The sequence below is a fragment of the Scomber scombrus genome, chromosome 21 (assembly GCF_963691925.1).
Source record: "Scomber scombrus chromosome 21, fScoSco1.1, whole genome shotgun sequence".
NCBI classification, from domain to species: domain Eukaryota; kingdom Metazoa; phylum Chordata; class Actinopteri; order Scombriformes; family Scombridae; genus Scomber; species Scomber scombrus.
This window is the reverse complement of record NC_084990.1, coordinates 24,410,035-24,433,323: the sequence shown is the minus strand read 5'-3', so window position 1 is coordinate 24,433,323 and position 23,289 is coordinate 24,410,035. Positions and strand designations below refer to the sequence as shown.

The 23,289-nt window shown below is 45.9% G+C and overlaps 1 protein-coding gene across 1 annotated transcript in view; it reads right to left on the bottom strand.

Annotated features, from left to right (window-relative positions):
• The window catches only part of LOC134003385 (HEAT repeat-containing protein 1-like), a 398,094-nt gene extending 376,109 nt beyond the window's left edge, over positions 1-21,985 (bottom strand). Inside the window, 30 exon segments of the mRNA XM_062442569.1 lie at positions 363-544; positions 667-796; positions 1,057-1,275; positions 1,699-1,827; positions 1,922-2,043; positions 2,216-2,334; positions 2,608-2,754; positions 3,033-3,136; positions 3,289-3,420; positions 4,213-4,266; positions 4,268-4,456; positions 5,127-5,267; positions 5,509-5,681; positions 6,208-6,549; positions 7,843-8,215; positions 8,445-8,566; positions 9,093-9,301; positions 9,867-9,955; positions 10,053-10,151; positions 10,720-10,827; positions 12,288-12,405; positions 13,077-13,178; positions 13,967-14,182; positions 14,774-14,985; positions 15,609-15,749; positions 15,863-15,964; positions 19,064-19,205; positions 19,990-20,206; positions 20,696-20,856; positions 21,951-21,985. Coding sequence (XP_062298553.1) covers positions 363-544; positions 667-796; positions 1,057-1,275; positions 1,699-1,827; positions 1,922-2,043; positions 2,216-2,334; positions 2,608-2,754; positions 3,033-3,136; positions 3,289-3,420; positions 4,213-4,266; positions 4,268-4,456; positions 5,127-5,267; positions 5,509-5,681; positions 6,208-6,549; positions 7,843-8,215; positions 8,445-8,566; positions 9,093-9,301; positions 9,867-9,955; positions 10,053-10,151; positions 10,720-10,827; positions 12,288-12,405; positions 13,077-13,178; positions 13,967-14,182; positions 14,774-14,985; positions 15,609-15,749; positions 15,863-15,964; positions 19,064-19,205; positions 19,990-20,206; positions 20,696-20,837 — 4,575 coding nt within the window. The 5' untranslated portion in view covers positions 20,838-20,856; positions 21,951-21,985.
• Positions 21,986-23,289: the final 1,304 nt, after the last annotated feature.

The window sequence follows — 23,289 nt, the reverse complement described above, 5'->3', positions numbered from 1 at the left end:
ACACGATTAAAAATTTCCTGCTGAAACTACTTATGTATGTCGTTGTGTGTAATAATTATTTAAATAGAGTACTTTCCAAAGCTACAAAAAGCTTCACGAGGCAGCAAAAATACACAAATCATGAAATCATTTTGTTTTAAAAAAGAACAAATAAAAACAATTTGAGGAGGAAAAACTGATTTAATGTGCGAAAAAAGCAAAAATAGTTCAAATATATTTAAAAGGAAATAAATGAAAGTTCCAATAAAATAAGGAAAGGACTTAAAAGAGATGTGAATATCATTTTAAAGCCTTTGGTGACGCCAGGTTTTAAACAGAAGCTCATGTAATAAAATATCAAAGCTTCAGTCTGAGTCTCTCACCTTCCCGATGAAACTGGACGAGCCGAGCAGCTGAGCCATGAAGGAAACGGACAGGAACTTAAAGTGTCTCAGCTCTTTGCTGCTGTGAGCCTCCAGGCTGAAGATCAGCTCCTCCACCTTCTCCTCCTCCTCTTCCTCCTTCTTCTTGGCTCCTCTCCGGCTGACGGAGCGCTTCACTGGAGCTGCAGAGGACAGAGACGTCAGTTCATACACACAAACAGAGAGCTGCTCCACCCAAAATAAACATAAAAAACATCTAAAATGAATAAATATGAAGAGTTTCGAGGTAGAATCAGATCCTCACCGTCGTCTTTGTCGTCAGGAAGCTGCAGCAGGAAGTTCAGGATGCTGATGAGAGTAGAGAGCTGCTCAGAAACCTCAAACTGACCACACACCGAGATCCAGAAGTCCACATCTGGCTCCAGAGCTGCGTCCTACACACACACAAACACACACATAGAGAGTAATACACATACACACATACACACAACACACACACAAACACACACACACACACAGATGAAGACCATGTGATACTGACAGAAAGTTGCATCATGTTTTAATTATATAATACTGTTACAGCTGATTAAACTACTCATCAAATATGACTATTTATTCTGTTTATTTATTTAGTTATGTATTAATTTAAACTATATATTTAATATTTTCAGTGGTTATAAATGTTGCTGCTCACCTTCTCATCGCCGGCGGTCTGCGTGGCGTGCAGCTTGAACAGGAGGAGCATAAGGACCCAGAGGAAGCGGGCCGGGCCCAGCGTGGCCACCAGCTGACTGAGGATGGGCAGCCGCCGATGCTCGGGCACGTGAGGAAGAGCGTCGGCAAACACGTGCATGATCTTTGTCACCACGGCAACCACGTGAGCCGAAGACTGACCATCAGAGAGACTGTGAGCCTGGAGAGGAGGAGGAGGAGGAGAGGAGAGAGGAGGAAGACAGAGGAGGAGGAGAGAAGAGAGGAGGAAGATTAATTATTAAAACTTTTCCAACTAGATGAGCCATCGGTTCTGTAACTTTGGTTGCTAAGGGCTGTCCATTCTGTTCCGTGGTTGCTATGGGCTGTCCATTCTGTTTCGTGGTTGCTAAGGGCTGTCTATTCTGTTCCGTGGTTGCTATGGGCTGTCCATTCTGTTCCGTGGTTGCTAAGGGCTGTCCATTCTGTTCCATGGTTGCTAGGGGCTGTCCATTCTGTTCCATGGTTGCTAAGGGCTGTCCATTCTGTTCCGTGGTTGCTAGGAGCTGTCCATTCTGTTCCGTGGTTGCTAAGGCGGTTGCTAAAGCGGTTGCATCAGAGCAGGTATGATGAGGCTCAGACTCACCTGGATCAGAGCAGGTATGACCATCTGCACGGTCTTGTCGATGACTCTGAAGCTGTAGGCGTCGTCCAGCCTCATGATGTTCGCTCCCATGAAGGTGAAGATGGGCATGATGTTGTGGAGCACCTTCTCCTGCAGGGGGAGACACACCGTTATTCAGTCCTGTCTAAAACACGTTAAACTCTGTTCTCTCCTCTGATGACGATGAAGATGATGAAGGACTCACCGGGAAGATGGAGGCGACGGTGCCGAGCAGCAGCAGAGCGTGATGATGAGTCTGCGGCATGTCGGAGGTTCTGATGACCTGAACCACCAACTCCACACTGAACCGGTCCTCATCCAGAACATCTGACAACACATGCAGTACTATTACTACCAAAACATACTACTGCAGTACTATTACTGTAGTATTAGTACTATGTAGTATTAGTACTGCAGTATTAGTACTATGTAGTATTAGTACTGCAGTATTTGTACTGTGTAGTATTAGTACTGCAGTATTAGTACTGTGTATTCGTACCTTTGTCCACAGGTAGTCCGTCAGCTGACAGCTTGTTGCAGATGTTGAGCAGACAGCTGAGCAGCAGCTGTTTACTGTATTCCAGGTTTGTGTCGTCGGCTGAATTCGTTTCTAAACTCCTGAAGACAAACAAACGTTAGTTTACTGACGGATGTCTTAGTCTGAATATTTACTGATTCCAGTTATGATGGCTGACAATCTGATAATAAGAACAAATGTTGACTAATGCACAAGAGAAATACAATTATTAAAAGTTTAGACAATTTATTTAGTTCGTTTTATACATTCAGAGCTGATTAAACTTCACAGTCAGATTTCAGATTTTTGGCCGTTACTTTTCTTCTACAAAACATCTACATGTAGTTTTTGTGGATGTGAAGCAGCTGTTGTACCTGCTGAGCAGAGCGAACAGAACCGGCACCAGCGTCTGAGCTCTCTTCAGCTTCTTCTTGTGCTGCAGCAGCTCCAGGATCAGCGTGACTCTCTGCCACGACACAGCGCCCCCCGCTGGCCCAGCATCACCGCCCTCCTCCGGTTTCCTGACCAGAGAAAAACTTCAGTTTGTTTTCTTAATCAAACTACATTTAAAATACTTGACATGTTCATAATTAGCTAAATTATCTCATAAATACATTTTGACTCTGCTGTCTGTAAATTTTTACAGACAGCAGAGTCAAAATTATACAAAAAAAAGCCTAAAATGTTATCGTCACTTTCAGTCTGATTCTGATTAAAGCTTCTTCATACAGACTTATATATTGTATTATTCAGCCGCCTGCAGGAAGTAAACATGAGATGAAGATGTTGAGAGTTTCACCTCTGCAGCATTTTGCTGCGGCGGGTTTGCTGCACCGTCACGCTGACTTTAGGTTTCTCTGGCGGAGCGAGCTCATTGGCCACCAGCTGACCGTCGATGGCGATCTGTTAAAAAAACAAGAAATTATTATTATTAAATAAATAAAGAGCAGCGTTTGTAAAGATGAATGAGATGTTTAAAGAGGCCCAAAGAGGTTTTTATTTTAATAATTAAAGACTTTAAACTATTCCAGAGACGTGATGAATGAGTGTCTCACCCCTTTGAAGGCGCTGCTGACCGTGTTGGCCACCAGGGGGCTCCTGCTCTCCGCCAGCAGGTCGAACATCACAGACAGAAGCTTCTGCTGAACCTTCTCGTCTCCGAGCGCCGAGAAGAACGATTTTGTGATCTGAAGAAGAAGAATGAATCGACTCGATCACACCTTCATGCTGTCGTCCTTTAATGAGTCACTGAGCTGTGTAGTCTAGTATTCAGGTTCATTGACTACTTTCAGCCACTAGGAGGAGCTCTAACACAGAGTGAATGTTTACTGTTGCCCTCGGCTACTTTGACTCGGTAGTAAGTTATCCTGCTAGCTAGCTGACTGGAGGGAACATGATGGTAGTAAGTTATCCTGCTAGCTAGCTGACTGGAGGGAACATGATGCAGACGAAGCCACACTAAAGTCCAGCGTGGTTTAAAAGCTTCCAGAAAGTAAAGGATAATGTTGTCAGGTGTGAAACATGTGGAGCAGAGTTGAGCTATGGTGGCTTCACATGGACAAAAAGCTGCTCACCTGTCTGTATCTCAGGATGGGTCTAACTGTGACGTCCATGATGTCTTGCTGCATTGAGTCACTGAGCTGTGTAGTCTACGTTCAGCCACTAGGAGGAGCTCTAAGTAGAACCTGACACTGCTGCCCTCGGCGGCAGATGAAGACACACTAAAGTCCAGCGTGGTTTAAAAGCTTCCAGAAAGTAAAGGATAATGTTGTCAGGTGTGATGGACCTGACGCTAATCACCAAACTAGTACGTCAACGTGTTTGTGTAAAGAAATGAAGGCTGATTATCATTTAAATTAATACAAGTTTAGCAGTTAAAGCTTGTTGAAAGTTATTTATGACTCATTCAGTTATTCATCGGTTATACGCACCATGAAAACATCATCATTCACATCTCTAGTGTTAAAGACAGTCCTGACCTGTTCCAGAGCGATGATCTGGCAGCTGGGGACGTCGGGGTGCGGGGGGGTCGGGGGTCCTCAGAGCGCGGACGAACAGGTCCAGGCAGTTCTGGTCTTTGGCCAGCAGGGGGGCCGACGCCTCGTTGAACTGACCCAAGATGAGCTGCATCAGCTGGGACTCGGCACGCAGCAGGGTGGGAGTGTCGGGGTCGCTCTGCTCCAGCAGCCGGTCCAGGACGGGAAGCAGGGAGGACAGGACGGACTGGAGGAGGAGGAGGGGGGGGGGAGGGGGAGGAAGAGGAGGAGGAGGAGGGGGGAGAAGAAGAGGAGGAGGAAGAAGAAGGAAGAAGAGGAAGAGGAAGAAGAGGATGAAGGGGAGGAGGAGGAGCAGGAATAGGAGGGGGGGGAAGAGGAGGAGGAAGAGGAGGAGGAATAGAAGGGGGAGGATAAGGAGGAACAAGAGGAGGATGACAAGGAGGAGGAAGAAGAGGAGGAGGAAGAGGAAGAAGAAGAGGGGGAGGAGGAAGAGGAGGGGGAGGAGGAGGAAGAAGAGGAAGAAGGGGAGGAGGAGGAGCAGGAAGAGGAGGGGGAGGAAGAGGAGGAGGAGGAGGAGGAGGGGGAGGAGGATGAGGAGGAAGAGGAGGAGGAAGAAGAAGAGGAGGGGGGAGAGGAAGAGGAGGAGGAAGAAGAAGAGGAGGAGGAAGAAGAGGAGGGGGAGGAGGAGGAAGAGGAGGGGGAGGAGGAGGAAGAGGAGGGGGAGGAGGAGACGGTTTAATCAGTTCATGTTGGTGCTTCAGGTTTCGAGGCGTTCAAGTGCAGAAACATTTATCTAGTGTCTGTGTTGGTTGAGATGTAATAAGTACAAAGATCAGCATACGATGATAAAGAGTTAATTACACCAACATCTACATCAGGTGTGCTGCTGCTCTCACCTGTCCGTTAACGTGGCTCAGCGCTCGCAGCAGAGACGCTGCGCTGTACGACGGGCAGCTGGGAGCCTGAACGCACCGCAGCAGCTGCAGCAGAGACGCCTGAAGCTGCTGCTGAGACTCATCATGGAGGACACCCAGAGCCTGCAACACACACACACACACACACACACAGAGACACACACACACACAGAGACACACACACACACACACACACATACGCACACACACACAATAGACACAGAGAGAGACACACACACATTAGTCATTTTAGTCACGTGAAGCATGAAGAAAGTTATTTAAAGATATTTCCTGAATAATTTGTCTGATATTTGGATCAATAATCTGATAACTGAATAATAAACTGAGGGTTTGAACGTCTCACCGTGCTGACGTACGACGGGTCGGCGATGATCTCCTCCGATGTCTTCAGGAGCTTCGCTGTGATTGGCTGGAAGGGAGAGGAGCCGGCTCCTGATAGGCTCTGCAGAGCGCCGAGCGCCGCCCTCCGAACCTCCCGAACCGGAGACGAGAGACAACAGAGGAGAGAGGGGACGACTGAGACACACACACACACAGAGACACACACACACACACAGAGAGACACACACACACACACACACACACAGAGACACACACACACACAGACAGAGAGACACAGACACACACACACACACACACACACACACACACACACACACACACACACACACACACACACACACACACACACACACACACACACACACACACACACACACACACACAGAGAGAGACACACACACAGACACACACACACACACACACAGAGGGACACACACAGACACACACAGATCATTATTACAGAGTTTTTAAAGAAAAACTTAAAAATGTCTTTCTGATAACTAACATTTAAAAAAATTAAATAAAAAAAATTATTGACAATACTTAAATAAGATTAAATAACAGTAATGAAGCAATAAATAATAATAATAATAATTAAATACGATAAATATCGTCTTCACCCACAGACAGCGCCGATCTGAGTGACATCATCACCTGAGTGACATCATCACCTGAGCTCATTAATATTCGTGTCTCTTACCGGGCGACTCGGCGGCCGTCAGCTGCGCCAGCGTTGCGTCCGGCTGCGCGCTCAGCAGGGCGCTGCTCATGTAGAGCGCCCGAGTCTGCAGCACGGCGCCCACCTTCACGTCCAGCTGGTCGCCATGGTTACCGCCGTATCCCCACAGCATGCACAGGAACCTGAAGAGCATCAGCGGCTCCCGCAGGTGAACCTGCACGAGAGTTCTCATCAACTCTCTGAAGCTGCCGGCCGTCGGACCGTCAGCGGCGCCGCTGATCACGACGCTGAAGAGACGACAGATGAGTCCAAGATAACAGCAGGTGTTGGTGTCCAATCGCTCCGGGTTCCACCAAACCTCCTCTGAGAGGAGGACAGTACAAATACATGAAGTATTACAGTAAAAGTACTGCATTAAAGTACAAGTACCTCAAACTGTACTACAGTAAAGTACTAGTACCTCTAACTGTACTACAGTAAAGTACTAGTACCTCTAACAGTACTACAGTAAAGTACTAGTACCTCTAACTGTACTACAGTAAAGTACTAGTACCTCTAACTGTACTACAGTAAAGTACTAGTACCTCTAACTGTACTACAGTAAAGTACTAGTACCTCTAACTGTACTACAGTAAAGTACTAGTACCTCTAACTGTACTACAGTAAAGTACTAGTACCTCTAACTGTACTACAGTAAAGTACTAGTACCTCTAACTGTACTACAGTAAAGTACTAGTACCCCTAACTGTACTACAGTAAAGTACAAGTACCTCTAACAGTACTACAGTAAAGTACAAGTACCTCTAACTGTACTGCAGTAAAGTACAAGTACCTCTAACTGTACTACAGTAAAGTACTAGTACCTCTAACTGTACTACAGTAAAGTACTAGTACCTCTAACTGTACTACAGTAAAGTACTAGTACCTCTAACTGTACTACAGTAAAGTACAAGTACCTCTAACTGTACTACAGTAAAGTACTAGTACCTCTAACTGTACTACAGTAAAGTACTAGTACCTCTAACTGTACTACAGTAAAGTACTAGTACCTCTAACTGTACTACAGTAAAGTACTAGTACCTCTGACTGTACTACAGTAAAGTACTAGTACCTCTAACTGTACTACAGTAAAGTACTAGTACCTCTAACTGTACTACAGTAAAGTACTAGTACCTCACACTGTACTACAGTAAAGTACTAGTACCTCTAACTGTACTACAGTAAAGTACTAGTACCTCAAACTGTAGTACAGTAAAGTACTAGTACCTCTGACTGTACTACAGTAAAGTACTAGTACCTCTAACTGTACTACAGTAAAGTACTAGTACCTCTGACTGTACTACAGTAAAGTACTAGTACCTCTGACTGTACTACAGTAAAGTACTAGTACCTCTGACTGTACTACAGTAAAGTACTAGTACCTCTGACTGTACTACAGTAAAGTACTAGTACCTCTAACTGTACTACAGTAAAGTACTAGTACCTCTAACTGTACTACAGTAAAGTACTAGTACCTCTAACTGTACTACAGTAAAGTACTAGTACCTCTAACTGTACTACAGTAAAGTACTAGTACTCTGAGATGTAGAATCAGCATTAAATGAATGAACGTACTGAGTAACTTTGTGACTGTTGAGTTAAAATCAGGATTTGTACCTTTGAACGAGGCGTCGTGACACCTCAGAGAGGAGATGAAGTCTCTGAGCAGAGAGAGCAGAACGAAGCTGAACTGTGGGTCCAGCCTCTCACCTGGCTGCTGCTCACACCTGTTCAGGTACAGAGTCAGAGCCTCAGAGAAAGAGGCGGGGGCGGCGGCGGGACGCTCGGCTTCCTGAGCGTCGTCGTCCTTGGCGAGCTCCAGCAGGGGGGCCTCCAGCAGCGTGTAGAGCCTCTGGGCGGTGAGCAGGTGCTGGGTCTCGTTCAGCTCCCCCAGGCTGAGCAGCAGAGTCCGGGTCAGAACCAGGAAGGACGCCCTCTCTCTGAGGCCGGAGCCTCGCTGCTGCTCCACAGACTGAGCCAGTTTATCCAGCTGAGAGCAAACACAGCAACTTACTGTCTGCTGCGCTCTGATTCATCCGCCGCTCAAAATAGTCCCAGAATCATTCACTATTCCTCTTTAGTGTTTATTTCTGCATATGTCAATAATTCATTATGTTGTATATTAGAGTTAACGGGTTTAAAGGTTAGACAGGAGCTAAAGGACCAGAATATAAACATGTATTATCTGGCAGACAGATCTCGTTATTAATGAAACTCACGGCGTCCCGTCTGCAGAAGTGCTCCATGTTTGACAGGTTTTTGGTCACCGTGGAGACGAGACACTGATTGGCCGAACCCACGAAGTCGAGTTCAGAGCCGCGTTTCATCACCTCGTCCAAACCTGAGAACAGGAAGCAGTTTTTACCGCTGTACAGGAAACACTCTCACTGTTTAAGTCTTGTGGTTGCCTAGCAACAGCACGTCGATGAGGAGACAACAGGAATCTCTTAAAATGGAGCACAGTCTTACTAGTGTATTTATAATTAATCATATAATATTTTATGTTACTGTACCTAATATAATAATTAAATAGTGCTGATTTATTTTAATTCAGTTTTCATTTTTAAGCAATTTGTAACAATGTTATATACGTTTTATTTTTTATTAATTTTATTATCTTTTTATATATTTTTAAATGTTATTGTTTATTCTTGTCTATTTTTTTCTAATATTTATTATTAGTTATTTAATTGTTGTTTTTTAATATTATTACATTATATATTTTTAACTTTATTGTTATAATTACTCCACATTAAAAATCACAAAGTTTATGACATTTAAAAGATAAATCAGTGAGTCATGTTTATTATTCACAGACTGATATAATAATAATATAATATAATATAATATAATATAATGACTGTTACCTTCGGCCCAGTTGAGTGTGAGCGGGTGTCGGCTGATGATGGAGCAGCGGGCGATGCAGGAGGCGAGTCGGGTCTGAGCGGCGCCGGGCCCGGCGGTCAGAACCAGGAACGGCAGCAGCTTCCAGCCGACTCTCTGCAGCAGCTCGGCGTCGCTCTTTCCCAGCCGAGGGTCGGACAGTAAACGCACCGCCTCCGTCTGCACCGGCAGCCTGAAAACAACGACGACGACCCCGTTACCATGGAAACCGACTCTGTGGTTGCTCACTTTGAATGGTGTGTTTGTGTACGTGTGTGTGTGTATATATGTGTGTGTATATATGTGTGTATGTATGTGTGTGTGTATATGTGTGTGTGTGTATATGCATGTGTATGTGTGTGTATGTGTATGTTTATGTGTGTGTGTGTGTGTATATGCGTATATGTGTGTGTGTGCATATGCATGTGTGTGTATGCGTGTGTGTATGTGTGTGTGTATATGTGTGTATATGTGTGTATATGTGTGTGTGTGTGTGTGTGTATATATATGTGTGTGTGTGTGTGTGTGTGTGTATGTGTGTGTGTGTGTCTATATGCATGTGTGTATATGCGTGTGTGTGTGTATATATATATGTGTGTGTGTGTGTATGTGTGTGTGTGTATGTTTGTGTATATGTGTGTATGTGTGTGTATATGTGTGTGTGTATATGCGTGTGTGTGTGTATATGTGTGTGTGTATATGTGTGTATATGTGTGTATGTATATGTGTGTGTATGTGTGTGTGTGTACTTCACTGACCACTGCTCAGCCTGGGACAGATCAGTTCTCTGCAGCAGTGACAGTAAAGATGAAACGACGTCTTCAGCGTCCAGAACATCAAACAGAACCTAAAAAACAGCACAAACAGAACCACCGATGAGTCCAATCAATCAGTAATCATTAAATCCATCGCCATGGTAACGCCGTCCGTGCGACCTCACTGACCTCGAGCACTTTGAGAGCGGCGGCGACGACGGCCGGCGAATCGTCCTTCAGCCGCTCGGTGACGGCTTCCTTCAGGAACCCTTCATCCAAACTCTGCTGCTGGAAACAGAATATATGTTATATAATCTATTAACCCTCCTGTTGTCCTCGAGTCAAGGAAGGAAGGGAGGAAGAAGGAAGGATGGAAGGAAGGGAGGAAGAAGGAAAGGAAAGGAGGAAGGAAGAAGGAAGGGAGGAAGGGAGGAAGAAGGAAGGAAAGGAGGGAGGGAGGGAGGAAGGAAAGAAGGAAGGGAGGATGGAAGGGAGGATGGAAGGAAGGAAGGAAAGGAGGGAGGAAGGAAGGAAGGAAGGAAGGAAGGAAGGGAGGGAGGAAGGAAGGAAGGAAGAAAGGAAGGGAGGAAGGAAGAAGGAAGGAAGGAAGGCAGGAAGGAGGGAGGAAGGAAGGAAGGAAGGGAGGATAGAAGGGAGGAAGGAAGGAAGGAAAGGAGGGAGGGAGGAAGGAAGGAAGAAAGGAAGGGAGGAAGGAAGAAGGAAGGCAGGAAGGAGGGAAGGAGGGAGGGAGAAAGGAAAGAAGGAAGGAAAAGAAGGGAGGAAAGAAGGAACAGTCAAAACAGACGGGGTCAATTTGACCTTTCTCACATTACTCAGATATACTGAGGTGTGTTACCTGTCCGGAGGCGATGACGCTCATCAGCTGATCCAACGCTGAGACTCTCACCGACGTCATCGGATGCTTCAGGCTGAGCAGCAGAGACGTGTCCGACTCGCCCAAAATCTGCAGGAACCAATCAGCATGCAGAGATTATAGAAGAGTCTGCTCATGCAGGAATCACTGGTGGACGTAACATCCGTGACGTCACCCATTGGTTTGTGGACTGCTGCTCGGAGGCCAATAGTATCGGATCTGATCAGCGCCATCTTGAACATTTCAGGTGCATGCTGGGAAAAATAAAAACTCTCTTTCCTTCCTCCCCCTACCTTCTCACCTTCCTTCTTTCCTCTGTCCTTCTTTCTTTCCTTCCTTCCTTCCTCCTTCTCTTTCTTACCTTCCTCTCTCTTTCCTCCCTTCCTTCTTTCCTTCCTCCATCCCCTTTTCTTCTCTCCTTCTTTCTTTCCTTCCCTCCTTTCCTCTTTCTTTCCTCCCCCTACCTTCTCCCCTTCCTTCTTTCCTCTGTCCTTCTTTCCTTCCTTCCTCTTTTCCTTTCTCCCTTCCTTCCTCCCTCCTTCCTCTCTTTCCTCCCTTCCTTCTTTCCTTCCTCCATCCCCTTTTCTTCCCTCCTTCTTTCTTTCCTTCCTTTCTTTCCTTCCTCCTTTCCTCTTTCTTTACTCCCCCTACCTTCTCCCCTTCCTTCTTTCCTGTCCTTCTTTCCTTCCTTCCTCTTTCCTTTCTCCCTTCCTTCCTTTCCTTCCTCTCTCTTTCCTCCCTTCCTTCATCCCATTTTCTTCCCTCCTTCTTTCTTTCCTTCCCTCCTTTCCTTCCTCCTTTCCTCCATCCTTCTCGCTTTCTTTCCTCCCCCTACCTTCTCCCCTTCCTTCTTTCCTCCCTTCCTCTTTTCCTTTCTCCCTTCCTTCCTCCTTCTCTTTCTTTCCTTCCTCCTTCTCTTTCTTTCCTTCCTCTCTCTTTCCTCCCTTCCTTCCTCCATCCCCTTTTCTTCTTTTCCTTCCTTTCTTTCCTTCCTCCTATTGGCCTCCGAGCAGCAGTCCAACGGGTGACGTCACCAATGTTCAGTCTAAAGCCTGATTTATACTTCTGCGTTACGTCGACGGTGTAGCTACGCCGGTGCCCTGACGCCGTCGTTGGCAATTTATAGTCCCTGCGTCGAGGGAACGCGTTGCTCTGCAATTCACCGCCATGCCACTAGGGGGGGTGTGTGGTTTCAGAGGAGTTATATCCGTATCCTTGTTTATCTTCCGGTCACAGTAGCATGTAGCATTGTGCTATGTGCGTTATGTGCGCTAATAACAGAAAACACATACCTTTTGTTCATTATTAATAATAATGGCGTGTTGCAGGAAGAAAGACCGGAAAAAGCAACTGCCGGAGGAACTGACGTTTTGACCGGACCAATCACAGCCCTTGCGGTCCGCGTTGCTGTGACGCGTAGTTAGGATTTTTTGGAGGTGCACGTCAGGCTACGGCGTAGGGGTCCGCTTCGACGCAGAGAGCTCTGCGTAGCTACGCTTCGACGTAACGCAGAAGTATAAATCAGGCTTAAGGTGGAGACGTGAACCTACCTGATACTTCCCGCTGCTCATGGACAGAGACAGGAAGTGGTGGAAGAGATGTTTCTGCTCGGCGCTGCTGACGTCGGTCACATGACCTGCGAGGACGCCGTCCAGAGCTCCACAGTACCTGCAGGAGGACGAACATCAGATTAACCCCAAACCTTCCTTCTGAATTAAAGGTTTTAGTCCTTTATTCTATCGCAGGATCTAAAGCTCCATAAAATACTAGCTTTTCAATTTGCTTCTCTCTCCTCCTTCCTCTCTCTCCTTCCTCTCCTTCCTCTCTCCTCTCCTCTCTACTCTCCTTCCTCTCTCCTCCTCTCTCTCCTCTCCTTCCTCTCTCTCCTCTCTCTCCTCTCCTTCCTCTCCTCCCTCTCCTCCCTCTCTCCTCTCCTTCCTCTCTCTCCTCTCCTTCCTCTCTCTCCTTTCCTTCCTCTCCTCCCTCTCTCCTCTCCTTCCTCTCTCTCCTCTTTCTCTCTCCTTCATCTCTCTCCTCTCCTCCCTTTCTCTCTCTCTCCTCTCCTTCATCTCTCTCTCCTCTCCTTCCTCTATCTCACTCCTCTCCTTCCTCTTTCTCTCTCCTCTCCTTCCTCTCTCTCCTCCTTCCTCTCTCTCCTCTCCTTCCTCTCTTTCTCTCCTCTCCTTCCTCTCTCTCCTCCTTCCTCTCTCTCCTCTCCTTCCTCTCTTTCTCTCCTCTCCTTCCTCTCTCTCTCCTCCTTCCTCTCTCTCTCCTCCTCCTCCACACATGAAAATAGACTTGACTTGAATAATGAATGTAAATAAAAGACTCAGACTCACTTGGACTCGAGCAGTCGGACCAGAGGCAGCAGACGTTGGTTGAGGTCTGACAGGTTTTCAGCAGAAAGTTCAGTCTGACTCAGATATTCCTGCAGCAGCAAACTGAAACAGAGACGCTGATGTTAAAGTCCTGAGCAGAGAATAAAGTCTCTCTGTGTGTGTTTGTGTTGCTGCAGCTCAGTGAAATACATCAGAAACACAACATAGATCCATATGTGATCTATGTGAGTTTAATATTAACCGTTTATTTCACCTCTCAGAGCTTCAAGGATTACGATTTTGGGGCCAAACGATCTTTTTGTCATTTTCCTGCAAAAAGCTGTGCATGCAAATTTTGGTCTCAATCGCTAGTTTAAAGCCTTCTTCAATGCAGTATGATGTTCATTTGGGACATTTTGGCCTCCCTGATTTTATATGTGACGATAAAGCAGGGTATGCATTAGGGCGTGGCTACGTGGTGATTGACAGGTTGATTGGTTCACAGGTTCAGGAGGGCGCCTCATGCTCCTCCTGATGCCCATATAAGTAGAATCCCTGTTTTTATTTTTCCCAGCATGCACCTGAAATTTTCAAGATGGTGCTGCCCAGATCCGATACTATTGGCCTCCGAGCAGCAGTCCACAAACCAATGGGTGACGTCACGGATGTTACGTCCATTTCTTATATACAGTCTATGGTTAAGCGGCAGATAAAAGGCTGCTTGGAGAGAAATGTATTAAGCCGAATGTCCAATAAATGCAGCATGTTTCTAAAGTTGTTTTAAAAATCGTTTTAATAATCATGATTATGATTTTTTCCATAATCGAGCAGCCTTACTTCAAGGTGACGTTTTACATGTTTTAAACTCTACTGAGCTGCAGCCTGTAAATGAAGAGCAGTGCTGAAGTTACCGAGCTACGGTCTGGTCCAGTCCTCTGGTCAGAGGAACGTTCTGCAGCGTCGCCTCCAGCACGGCGAGCTCGTCCGCTTCGCTCTGAGCTGAGCTGAACGCGGTGCGGAGCAGGTGAGGAAGCAGGTACGACAGCAGAGGAGTGACGTCATGAGTCACTGACATCATCTGCAGCACGGAGACGAGAGGAGGCACCGAGCAGAGAGGACTGCAGAACCTGAGGAGGAGACACAGAGGGGTTAGAGGAGGAGGAGGAGGGGGAGGAGGAGGAGGAAGAGGAGGACAAGGAGGAGGAGGAAGAGGAGGACAAAGAGGAGGAGGAGGAAGAGGAGGAGGAGGGAGACACAGAGGGGTTAGAGGAGGAGGAGGAGGGGGAGGAGGAGGAGGAAGAGGAGGACAAAGAGGAGGAGGAGGGAGACACAGAAGGATTAAAAGAGGAGGAGGACGAAGAAGAGGAGGAGGAGGAGGAAGAAGAAGAGAAAGAGGAGGATGAAGAGGAGGAAGGAGACACAGAAGGGGTTAGAAGAGGAGGAAGAAGAGGATGATGAGAAGCAGGAGGAGGAAGAGGAGCAGGAGGAGGAAGAGGAGGAAGGATACAGAGGGGTTAGAAAAGGAAGGAGGAAGACGAAGAGGAGGAGGAAGAAGAGGAGGACGAAGACGAGGAAGAGGAGGAGGAAGAGGATGATGAAAAGCAGGAGCAGGAGGAAGAGGAAGAAGAAGAGGAGGAGCACGAAGACGAGGAAAAGGAGGAGGAGGAGGCAGAGGAGGAGTGCGAGGAAGAGGAGGAAGAGGAGGAGGAAGGTGGTACCGTGTCCCGGCGGCTCCCTCCTTCTGGCTCTGCAGCAGGACGATGAGGCAGCCGATTCCTTCTTTCGGAAGCGTCGGCTCTCTGAGCAGAGACTTGCTGATGAGGACGGCCAGCGTCTCCACCAGTGCGTCCTGCATCACCACCTTCACGGCCAGCTGGCACACCAGCATGTAGGACGCCGCGCGGTAGTCCACCAGCGACGACTTCAGACCCTGAGCACAGGAAGTGACACGTACATCAGACTCACACAGACTTCCTCCCAGACGGGGAGCTTCGGTCCTCTGAAATGAGGCCAACCAGGAAGTAACTTAAAGCTGCATTCTATCAAAAGGCCACCAGGGGGCGACCGTTTTGGTGTCAAAAGGACTTCCGTCTCTATACAAGTCAATGGAGAATTCACCAACTTCTCACTTGATTTCTAACCTCAGTAAACATTTTCAAAATGTGTTTATGGTCTCAATCGCTAGTTTAAAGCCTTCTTCAATGCAGTATGATGTTCATTTGGGACATTTTGGCCTCCCTGATTTTATATGTGACGATAAAGCAGGGTATGCATTAGGGCGTGGCTACGTGGTGATTGACAGGTTGATTGGTTCACAGGTTCAGGAGGGCGCCTCATGCTCCTCCTGATGCCCATATAAGTAGAATCCCTGTTTTTATTTTTCCCAGCATGCACCTGAAATTTTCAAGATGGCGCTGCTCAGATCCGATACTATTGGCCTCCGAGCAGCAGTCCATAAACCAATGGGTGACGTCACGGATGTTACGTCCATTTTATATACAGTCTATGCTTCTTCCACACTGAAGATCAGATGAGTCTCGGAGGGTTTTTTACCTTCTGGACGTACGGCAGCAGTTTGGCGATGATGGCGTCCGACACTTTGTCCACGGCGTCCAGAGCGGGGACGATGGTGGAGGCGTAGAAGGAGAAGATCACTCTGAGCTGAGAGGAGGTGCCCGACTGTCCCGAATACGCCTGAAAACAACAAGAAAATAATAATGAGATATCTGAGTTCTTCCATCAGGAGGAAGCAGGGAGGACTGGACTCATCAGTACACCAGTAGCTGACCCGGCAGGTGAGATCTTACCTGGATGGACTTGGTGACCATGGTGCAGATGAAGTCCATGAAGCTCAGGTCTGTGTAGCAATGAGTGATCAGAGTCCCTCTGGCCAGCGGCACACCGGGTTTCTACAGAGAGAGAAACTCAGCAGGGTCACATGATGGCTTCACCTGGAAGTACTGTCCGTTATACATCAGTACTGTCCGTTATACAGCAGTACTGTCCATTATACAACAGTACTGTCTATTATACAACAGTACTGTCCATTATACAGCAGTACTGTCCATTATACAACAGTACTGTCCATTATACAGCAGTACTGTCCTGTCCATTATACAACAGTACTGTCTATTATACAGCAGTACTGTCCGTTATACATCAGTACTGTCCGTTATACATCAGTCCTGTCCGTTATACAGCAGTACTGTCCGTTATACAACAGTACTGTCCATTATACAGCAGTCCTGTCCATTATACAACAGTACTGTCCATTATACAACAGTACTGTCCATTATACAACAGTACTGTCCATTATACAGCAGTCCTGTCCATTATACAACAGTACTGTCTATTATACAGCAGTACTGTCCATTATACAACAGTCCTGTCCATTATACAGCAGTACTGTCCGTTATACAACAGTACTGTCCATTATACAGCAGTACTGTCCATTATACAACAGTACTGTCCATTATACAGCAGTCCTGTCCATTATACATCAGTCCTGTCCGTTATACAGCAGTACTGTCCGTTATACAACAGTACTGTCCGTTATACATCAGTACTGTCCATTATACAGCAGTACTGTCCGTTATACAGCAGTACTGTCCATTATACAACAGTACTGTCCATTATACAACAGTACTGTCCATTATACAGCAGTACTGTCCTGTCCATTATACAACAGTACTGTCTATTATACAGCAGTACTGTCCATTATACAACAGTACTGTCCATTATACAACAGTACTGTCCATTATACAGCAGTACTGTCCTGTCCATTATACAACAGTACTGTCCGTTATACAGCAGTACTGTCCGTTATACAACAGTACTGTCCGTTATACATCAGTACTGTCCATTATACAACAGTACTGTCCATTATACAGCAGTACTGTCCATTATACAGCAGTACTGTCCATAATACAGCAGTACTGTCCATTATACAACAGTACTGTCCATTATACAACAGTACTGTCCATTATACAACAGTACTGTCCATTATACAGCAGTACTGTCCGTTATACAACAGTACTGTCCGTTATACAGCAGTACTGTCCTTTATAAAGCAGTACTGTCCGTTATACATCAGTACTGTCCGTTATACAGCAGTACTGTCCTGTCCATTATACAGCAGTACTGTCCATTATACAACAGTACTGTCCATTATAAAGCAGTACTGTCCGTTATACATCAGTACTGTCCATTATACATCAGTACTGTCCATTATACATCAGTACTGTCCGTTATACAGCAGTACTGTCCATTATACATCAGTACTGACCATTATACAGCAGTACTGTCCGTTATACAGCAGTACTGACCATTATACAACAGTACTGTCCATTATACAGCAGTACTGTCCATTATACAACAGTACTGTCCATTATACAACAGTACTGTCCATTATACATCAGTACTGTCCATTATACATCAGTACTGTCCGTTATACAGCAGTACTGTCCTGTCCATTATACAGCAGTACTGTCCATTATACATCAGTACTGTCCGTTATACAGCAGTACTGTCCATTATACAACAGTACTGTCCATTATACAGCAGTACTGTCCTTTATAAAGCAGTACTGTCCGTTATACAGCAGTACTGTCCATTATACAACAGTACTGTCCATTATACATCAGTACTGTCCATTATACACCAGTACTGTCCTTTATAAAGCAGTACTGTCCGTTATACAGCAGTACTGTCCATTATACAGCAGTACTGTCCATTATACATCAGTACTGTCCGTTATACAGCAGTACTGTCCTTTATAAAGCAGTACTGTCCGTTATACAGCAGTACTGTCCATTATACAGCAGTACTGTCCATTATACAACAGTACTGTCCATTATACATCAGTACTGTCCGTTATACAGCAGTACTGTCCATTATACATCAGTACTGTCCATTATACATCAGTACTGTCCATTATACAACAGTACTGTCCATTATACATCAGTACTGTCCGTTATACAGCAGTACTGTCCATTATACAGCAGTACTGTCCATTATACAGCAGTACTGTCCTTTATAAAGCAGTACTGTCCATTATACAGCAGTACTGTCCTTTATAAAGCAGTACTGTCCATTATACAGCAGTACTGTCCGTTATACAGCAGTACTGTCCATTATACAGCAGTACTGTCCATTATACAGCAGTACTGTCCAATATACATCAGTACTGTCCATTATACATCAGTACTGTCCATTATACAGCAGTACTGTCCATCATACAGCAGTACTGACCATTATACAGCAGTACTGTCCATTATACAGCAGTACTGTCCGTTATACAGCAGTACTGTCCATTATACATCAGTACTGTCCATTATACAGCAGTACTGACCGTTATACAGCAGTACTGTCCATTATACATCAGTACTGTCCGTTATACAGCAGTACTGTCCATTATACAACAGTACTGTCCATTATACAGCAGTACTGTCCATTATACAGCAGTACTGTCCATTATACAGCAGTACTGTCCATTATACATCAGTACTGTCCGTTATACAGCAGTACTGTCCATTATACAGCAGTACTGTCCATTATACATCAGTACTGTCCATTATACAGCAGTACTGTCCATTATACAGCAGTACTGTCCATTATACAACAGTACTGTCCAATATACATCAGTACTGTCCATTATACATCAGTACTGTCCATTATACAGCAGTACTGTCCATTATACAACAGTACTGTCCATTATACATCAGTACTGTCTATTATACATCAGTACTGTCCGTTATACATCTGTACTGTCCATTATACAACAGTACTGTCCACTATACAACGGTACTGTCCGTTATACAGCAGTACTGTCCTGTCCATTATACATCAGTACTGTCCGTTATACAGCAGTATGTGGCAGTATATATAGTGTTGGAAGCATTTAGTAGTAGTATATATTTAAGTATGTGTATTATATTTTTTACATATGTATTTAGTAGTATATAGGTAGTAGTACATAGCAGTATTAGTTGCAGTATTAGTTGAGGTACCTGCAGGCAGTGCAGCCAGTTCCAGCGGTTCGTGGTGTCTTTGATCTTGAGGAGCTGCAGAACTCTGACGAACACGTTGGTGTCGTGATACGGCAGCGCGCACGCCAGCAGGCTGTCGGGGTTATACAGCTGGATGTGGAACCTGCAACACAACAAGGAGGAGGAGGAGGAAGAGGAGGAGGAGGAGGAGGAAAGAGAGGAGGAGGAGGAAGAGGAGGAGGAGGAGGAAAGAGAGGAGGAGGAGGAAGAGGAGGAGGAAAGAGAGGAGGAGGAGGAAGGAGGAGGAGGAAAGAGAGGAGGAGGAGGGAGAAGATGAGGAAGAGGAGGAGGAAAGAGAGGAGGAGGAGGAAGGAGGCGGAGGAGGGAGAAGGTGAGGAAGAGGAAGAGTAAAGAGAGGAGGAGGAGGGAGAAGATGAGGAAGAGGAGGAGGAAAGAGAGGAGGAGGAGGAAGGAGGCGGAGGAGGGAGAAGGTGAGGAAGAGGAAAGAGAGGAGGAGGAAGGAGGAGGAGGAAAGAGAGGAGGAGGAGGGAGAAGATGAGGAAGAGGAGGAGGAAAGAGAGGAGGAGGAGGAAGGAGGAGGAGGAGGGAGAAGATGAGGAAGAGGAAGAGGAAAGAGAGGAGGAGGAGGAAGGAGGAGGAGGAAAGAGAGGAGGAGGAGGGAGAAGATGAGGAAGAGGAAGAGGAAAGAGAGGAGGAGGAGGAAGGAGGAGGAGGAAAGAGAGGAGGAGGAGGAGGGAGAAGATGAGGAAGAGGAGGAGGAAAGAGAGGAGGAGGAGGGAGAGGAGGAAGAGGAGGAGGGAGAGGAGGAAGAGGAGGAGGGAGAGGAGAAAGAGGAGGAAGAGTTAGATGATGATAGTAAACTGTTATCTTATTATTTAATTCTGAGTCTTGGAGTTGTGGATATATTTGGGTGTCGGTCGGCGTACCGGTGAACGAGCCACTCGATGCACTTGTGAGCCGGCTTGAGGAGGAAGTACGGGCAGAGGCGGGTCAGGAACAGAGACACGCCGGCGTCCAGCTTCTCGTTGACTTCCTTCGACTGGACGCTGCGCTCCAGAGTCAGCGAGGCACGACTGAACAGAGTGTCCTCAAACTCTGAGAACGCTGGTTCGATTCCCAGCAGCTCCTCCAGCCCTGTGCAGCCTGGGAGGAGGAAGAGGAGGAGGAGGAGGGAGAGGAAGAGGCAGAGGAGGAAGAGGAAGAGGAGGAAAAGAAGGAGGGAGAGGAGGGAGAGAAGGAGGAGGGAGAGGAGGAAAAGGAGGAGGAAGGAGGAGGGAGAGGAGGAATAGGAGGAGGAAGAGGAGGAGGAAGAGGAGGAGGGAGAGAAGGAGGAAGAGGAGGCGGAAGGAGAGGAGGAGATGGGAGAGGAGGAAGAGGAGGAGGAAGAAGAGGAAGAGGAGGAAGAGGAGGAAGAGGGAGAGCAGGAGGAGGAGGAAGAAGAGGAGGAAGAGTAGGAGGAGGGGGAGGAGGAAGAGGAATATGAGGAAGGAGAGGAGGAGGGAGAGGAGGAGAAAGAGGGAGAGGATGAGGAAGAGGGAGAGAAGGAGGAAGAGGAGGAATAGGCTGAGCATCATCAGGAGGACAGTAACAGGATGTATAGAGTATATAAACTAAGGTGCAGCTCAGACTCACCGAGGGCGTAGAAGGTGCTGCGGTCCATCGTCGCAGCATCTTTCGGGTCAAACAGCAGCGAGGCGACTTCTCTGCGGCTCAGCAGGTCGGCGTCGCTCTGAGGCAGCGCGAGCCGCTTCAGCTGGTGAGCCAACGATGTCATGATGATGTTTGTTTATCTGCTGGAGACACAAAGAGTTAACTGAGCTGCTCCTCCATGTCATCACTACTAACACTAGAGGAGGGATCCTATCAGCATCCTATGAAACATGGATATGACCTTTGACCTCAGGATTTTTATCTCTATTATTTCCCCAGACAACAGATCATCAACAGAAGTATTAACAGTGACAAGAGACACAGCAGGAAGAGTATCATATAAACACTGGACAGACTGCACCACAGCTCCCAGTTGCCCCCCTGCATCTCCCAGTACCTCCCATCACCCCCCAGTACCTCCCATCACCTCACATCACCTCCCAGTACCTCACAGTACCTCCCAATGCCTTCCAGTAGCTCCCTGCAGCCCCCAGTAGGTCCCAGCAGGTCCCAGCAGCTCCCAGTACCTCCAAGCAGCTCCCAGTACCTCCCATCACCTCCCAGTAGCACCCAGTACTTCCCAGTAGCTACCTGCAGCTCCCAGTACCGCCCAGCACCTCCTAGTACCTCCAAGCAGCTCCCAGTAGCTCTCAGTACCTCCCATCACCTCCCAGTAGCACCCAGTAGCACCCAATACCTCCCATCACCTCCCAACAGCTCCCAGTACCGCCCAGTAAATCAACAGTAAACAGAGAGAGGCCACATTATTATTTACTATAAAGAGGGAAAATAAAGCTGATGAATTATTTATTATTAATTATATTAAAGCCGAATTAAAGCATGAATCTTTCCTGTTTGGAGACTTTATTAAAACTACTTCTGTGTAACTTTAAACTATTTTAAACAACCTGAAAACATTAAATATGAAGTTTCTTTAGTGAGGTTTGGTGTGTGCGTCATTAATTATCATTATAACATCCCGGTTTACTCTTACTGTAATCAGATTATAATCCAGCACATTAAACTTTATATTATAATGTGTTTAAAGAGTCAAATGTTAACAATAAAATAAAAATAAAGCCACAAAGGAGCAAATGAATGCAGTTTATCTATAATGAGTTATAGTTCAGATTACTCACAGTAACCAACAACACGCTAATAAACTGTTAAAGTAACACAAACTTAAACATTATAAACATTATATGTGGAAATAAATGATAATAAACTTTAATCAGACCTGATAGTCTCGCGGTGCTCAGCACATGGACTCACACACACGCTGTTGATACCGGATGTGACGTAGTTCTTCCTCCGGGGTCACACAGCCCTTCAAAGTAAGATCATTTTTTATTCTTTAAAACTTTTTATACGATTATTACGATTAAATTAATACAGTAAAATATTAGTCTAACAGTCAGTCTGGGTTTGTTTTATGGTCACGACACTTTGTGGTTTGTTAAAGGAGGATTTTTATGTTATTTGGTAAAATATCACAAAATATCACAATAAATCACAGTTTGTAACAGTATTTAGTTGGGTTTTTTTTGCAGTATTTTGAAATATTTTTGCAGTATATAACAGTATTTATTTGCAGTATTTTGGAGTATTTTTCTGCAGTATATAACAGTAGTTTTTGCAGCATATAACAGTACTTTCTGCAGTATATAACAGTATAATAATAGTATAATATAGGTCTACAATATAGTTATAACATGTTAAATATTAAGAAATTAGGGGAAAACGCTGCTGAGCAAAAATCTTAAAGGTCTGACTTCAGATGTATGAATATGTTTCCTTCTTTGTGTGTTGAGTTCATCAAATTTCAGCCTTAAAAAAAAGAAAAAGTATTTTTACAGTTCTCAGATATACAATAAACAGTGTGTAACAGTGTGTAACAGTGTGTAACAGTGTGTAGCAGTGTGTAGCAGTGTGTAGCAGTGTGTAGCAGTGTGTAGCAGTGTGTAAAGGGTTATAAAGTGAGGAGTAGTCACCTTATATACAGTCTATGGTAGTGACCTATCCTCTGCGGAGGGTTACGCTCTGTGACGCAGCGGCGCAGTGCGTCCTCCGGCCGCCTGGGGGCGATGAATCCCTCCGCAGCAATAAAAGCCCAGCGGCTCTATTTAATGAGCGAGCGACCGGCAGCTGCTTCTTTCTGTGTTTATCTGCCTTCTGTTAAAGATGTCAGCCGATTTATAGACGATGTTTCTACTTTATAAGAGTAGTTTTAACTAAAACACTGAAGCTTTTGTTGCTCCGGCGTTTTTTAACCAGTAAAACCAGCCTGTAAACCAGCCAGTAAAACCAGCCTGGCTCCTAGCAGCAGCTAACCGGCCGTTATTTCTCCGTTGAACGCCGCTGAGGAAGACTCTCCTGCTGGTTGAAAGCTCCGGTGTTTGTAAGTAGTTAAATCTGTTGTTTTAGACGTGGTTTAATGTTTTTGTCGGTTTGAGAGTTTAACGTTAACGAGCCGGCTGTTCGTTTTTCGCGGGCTCCGCCCATCGCGACGTTTCATTGGTCGTTCGGGGACGTCGTCTCTCAGCTCTACACGGATTGGTCAATTCGAGACGTCATCT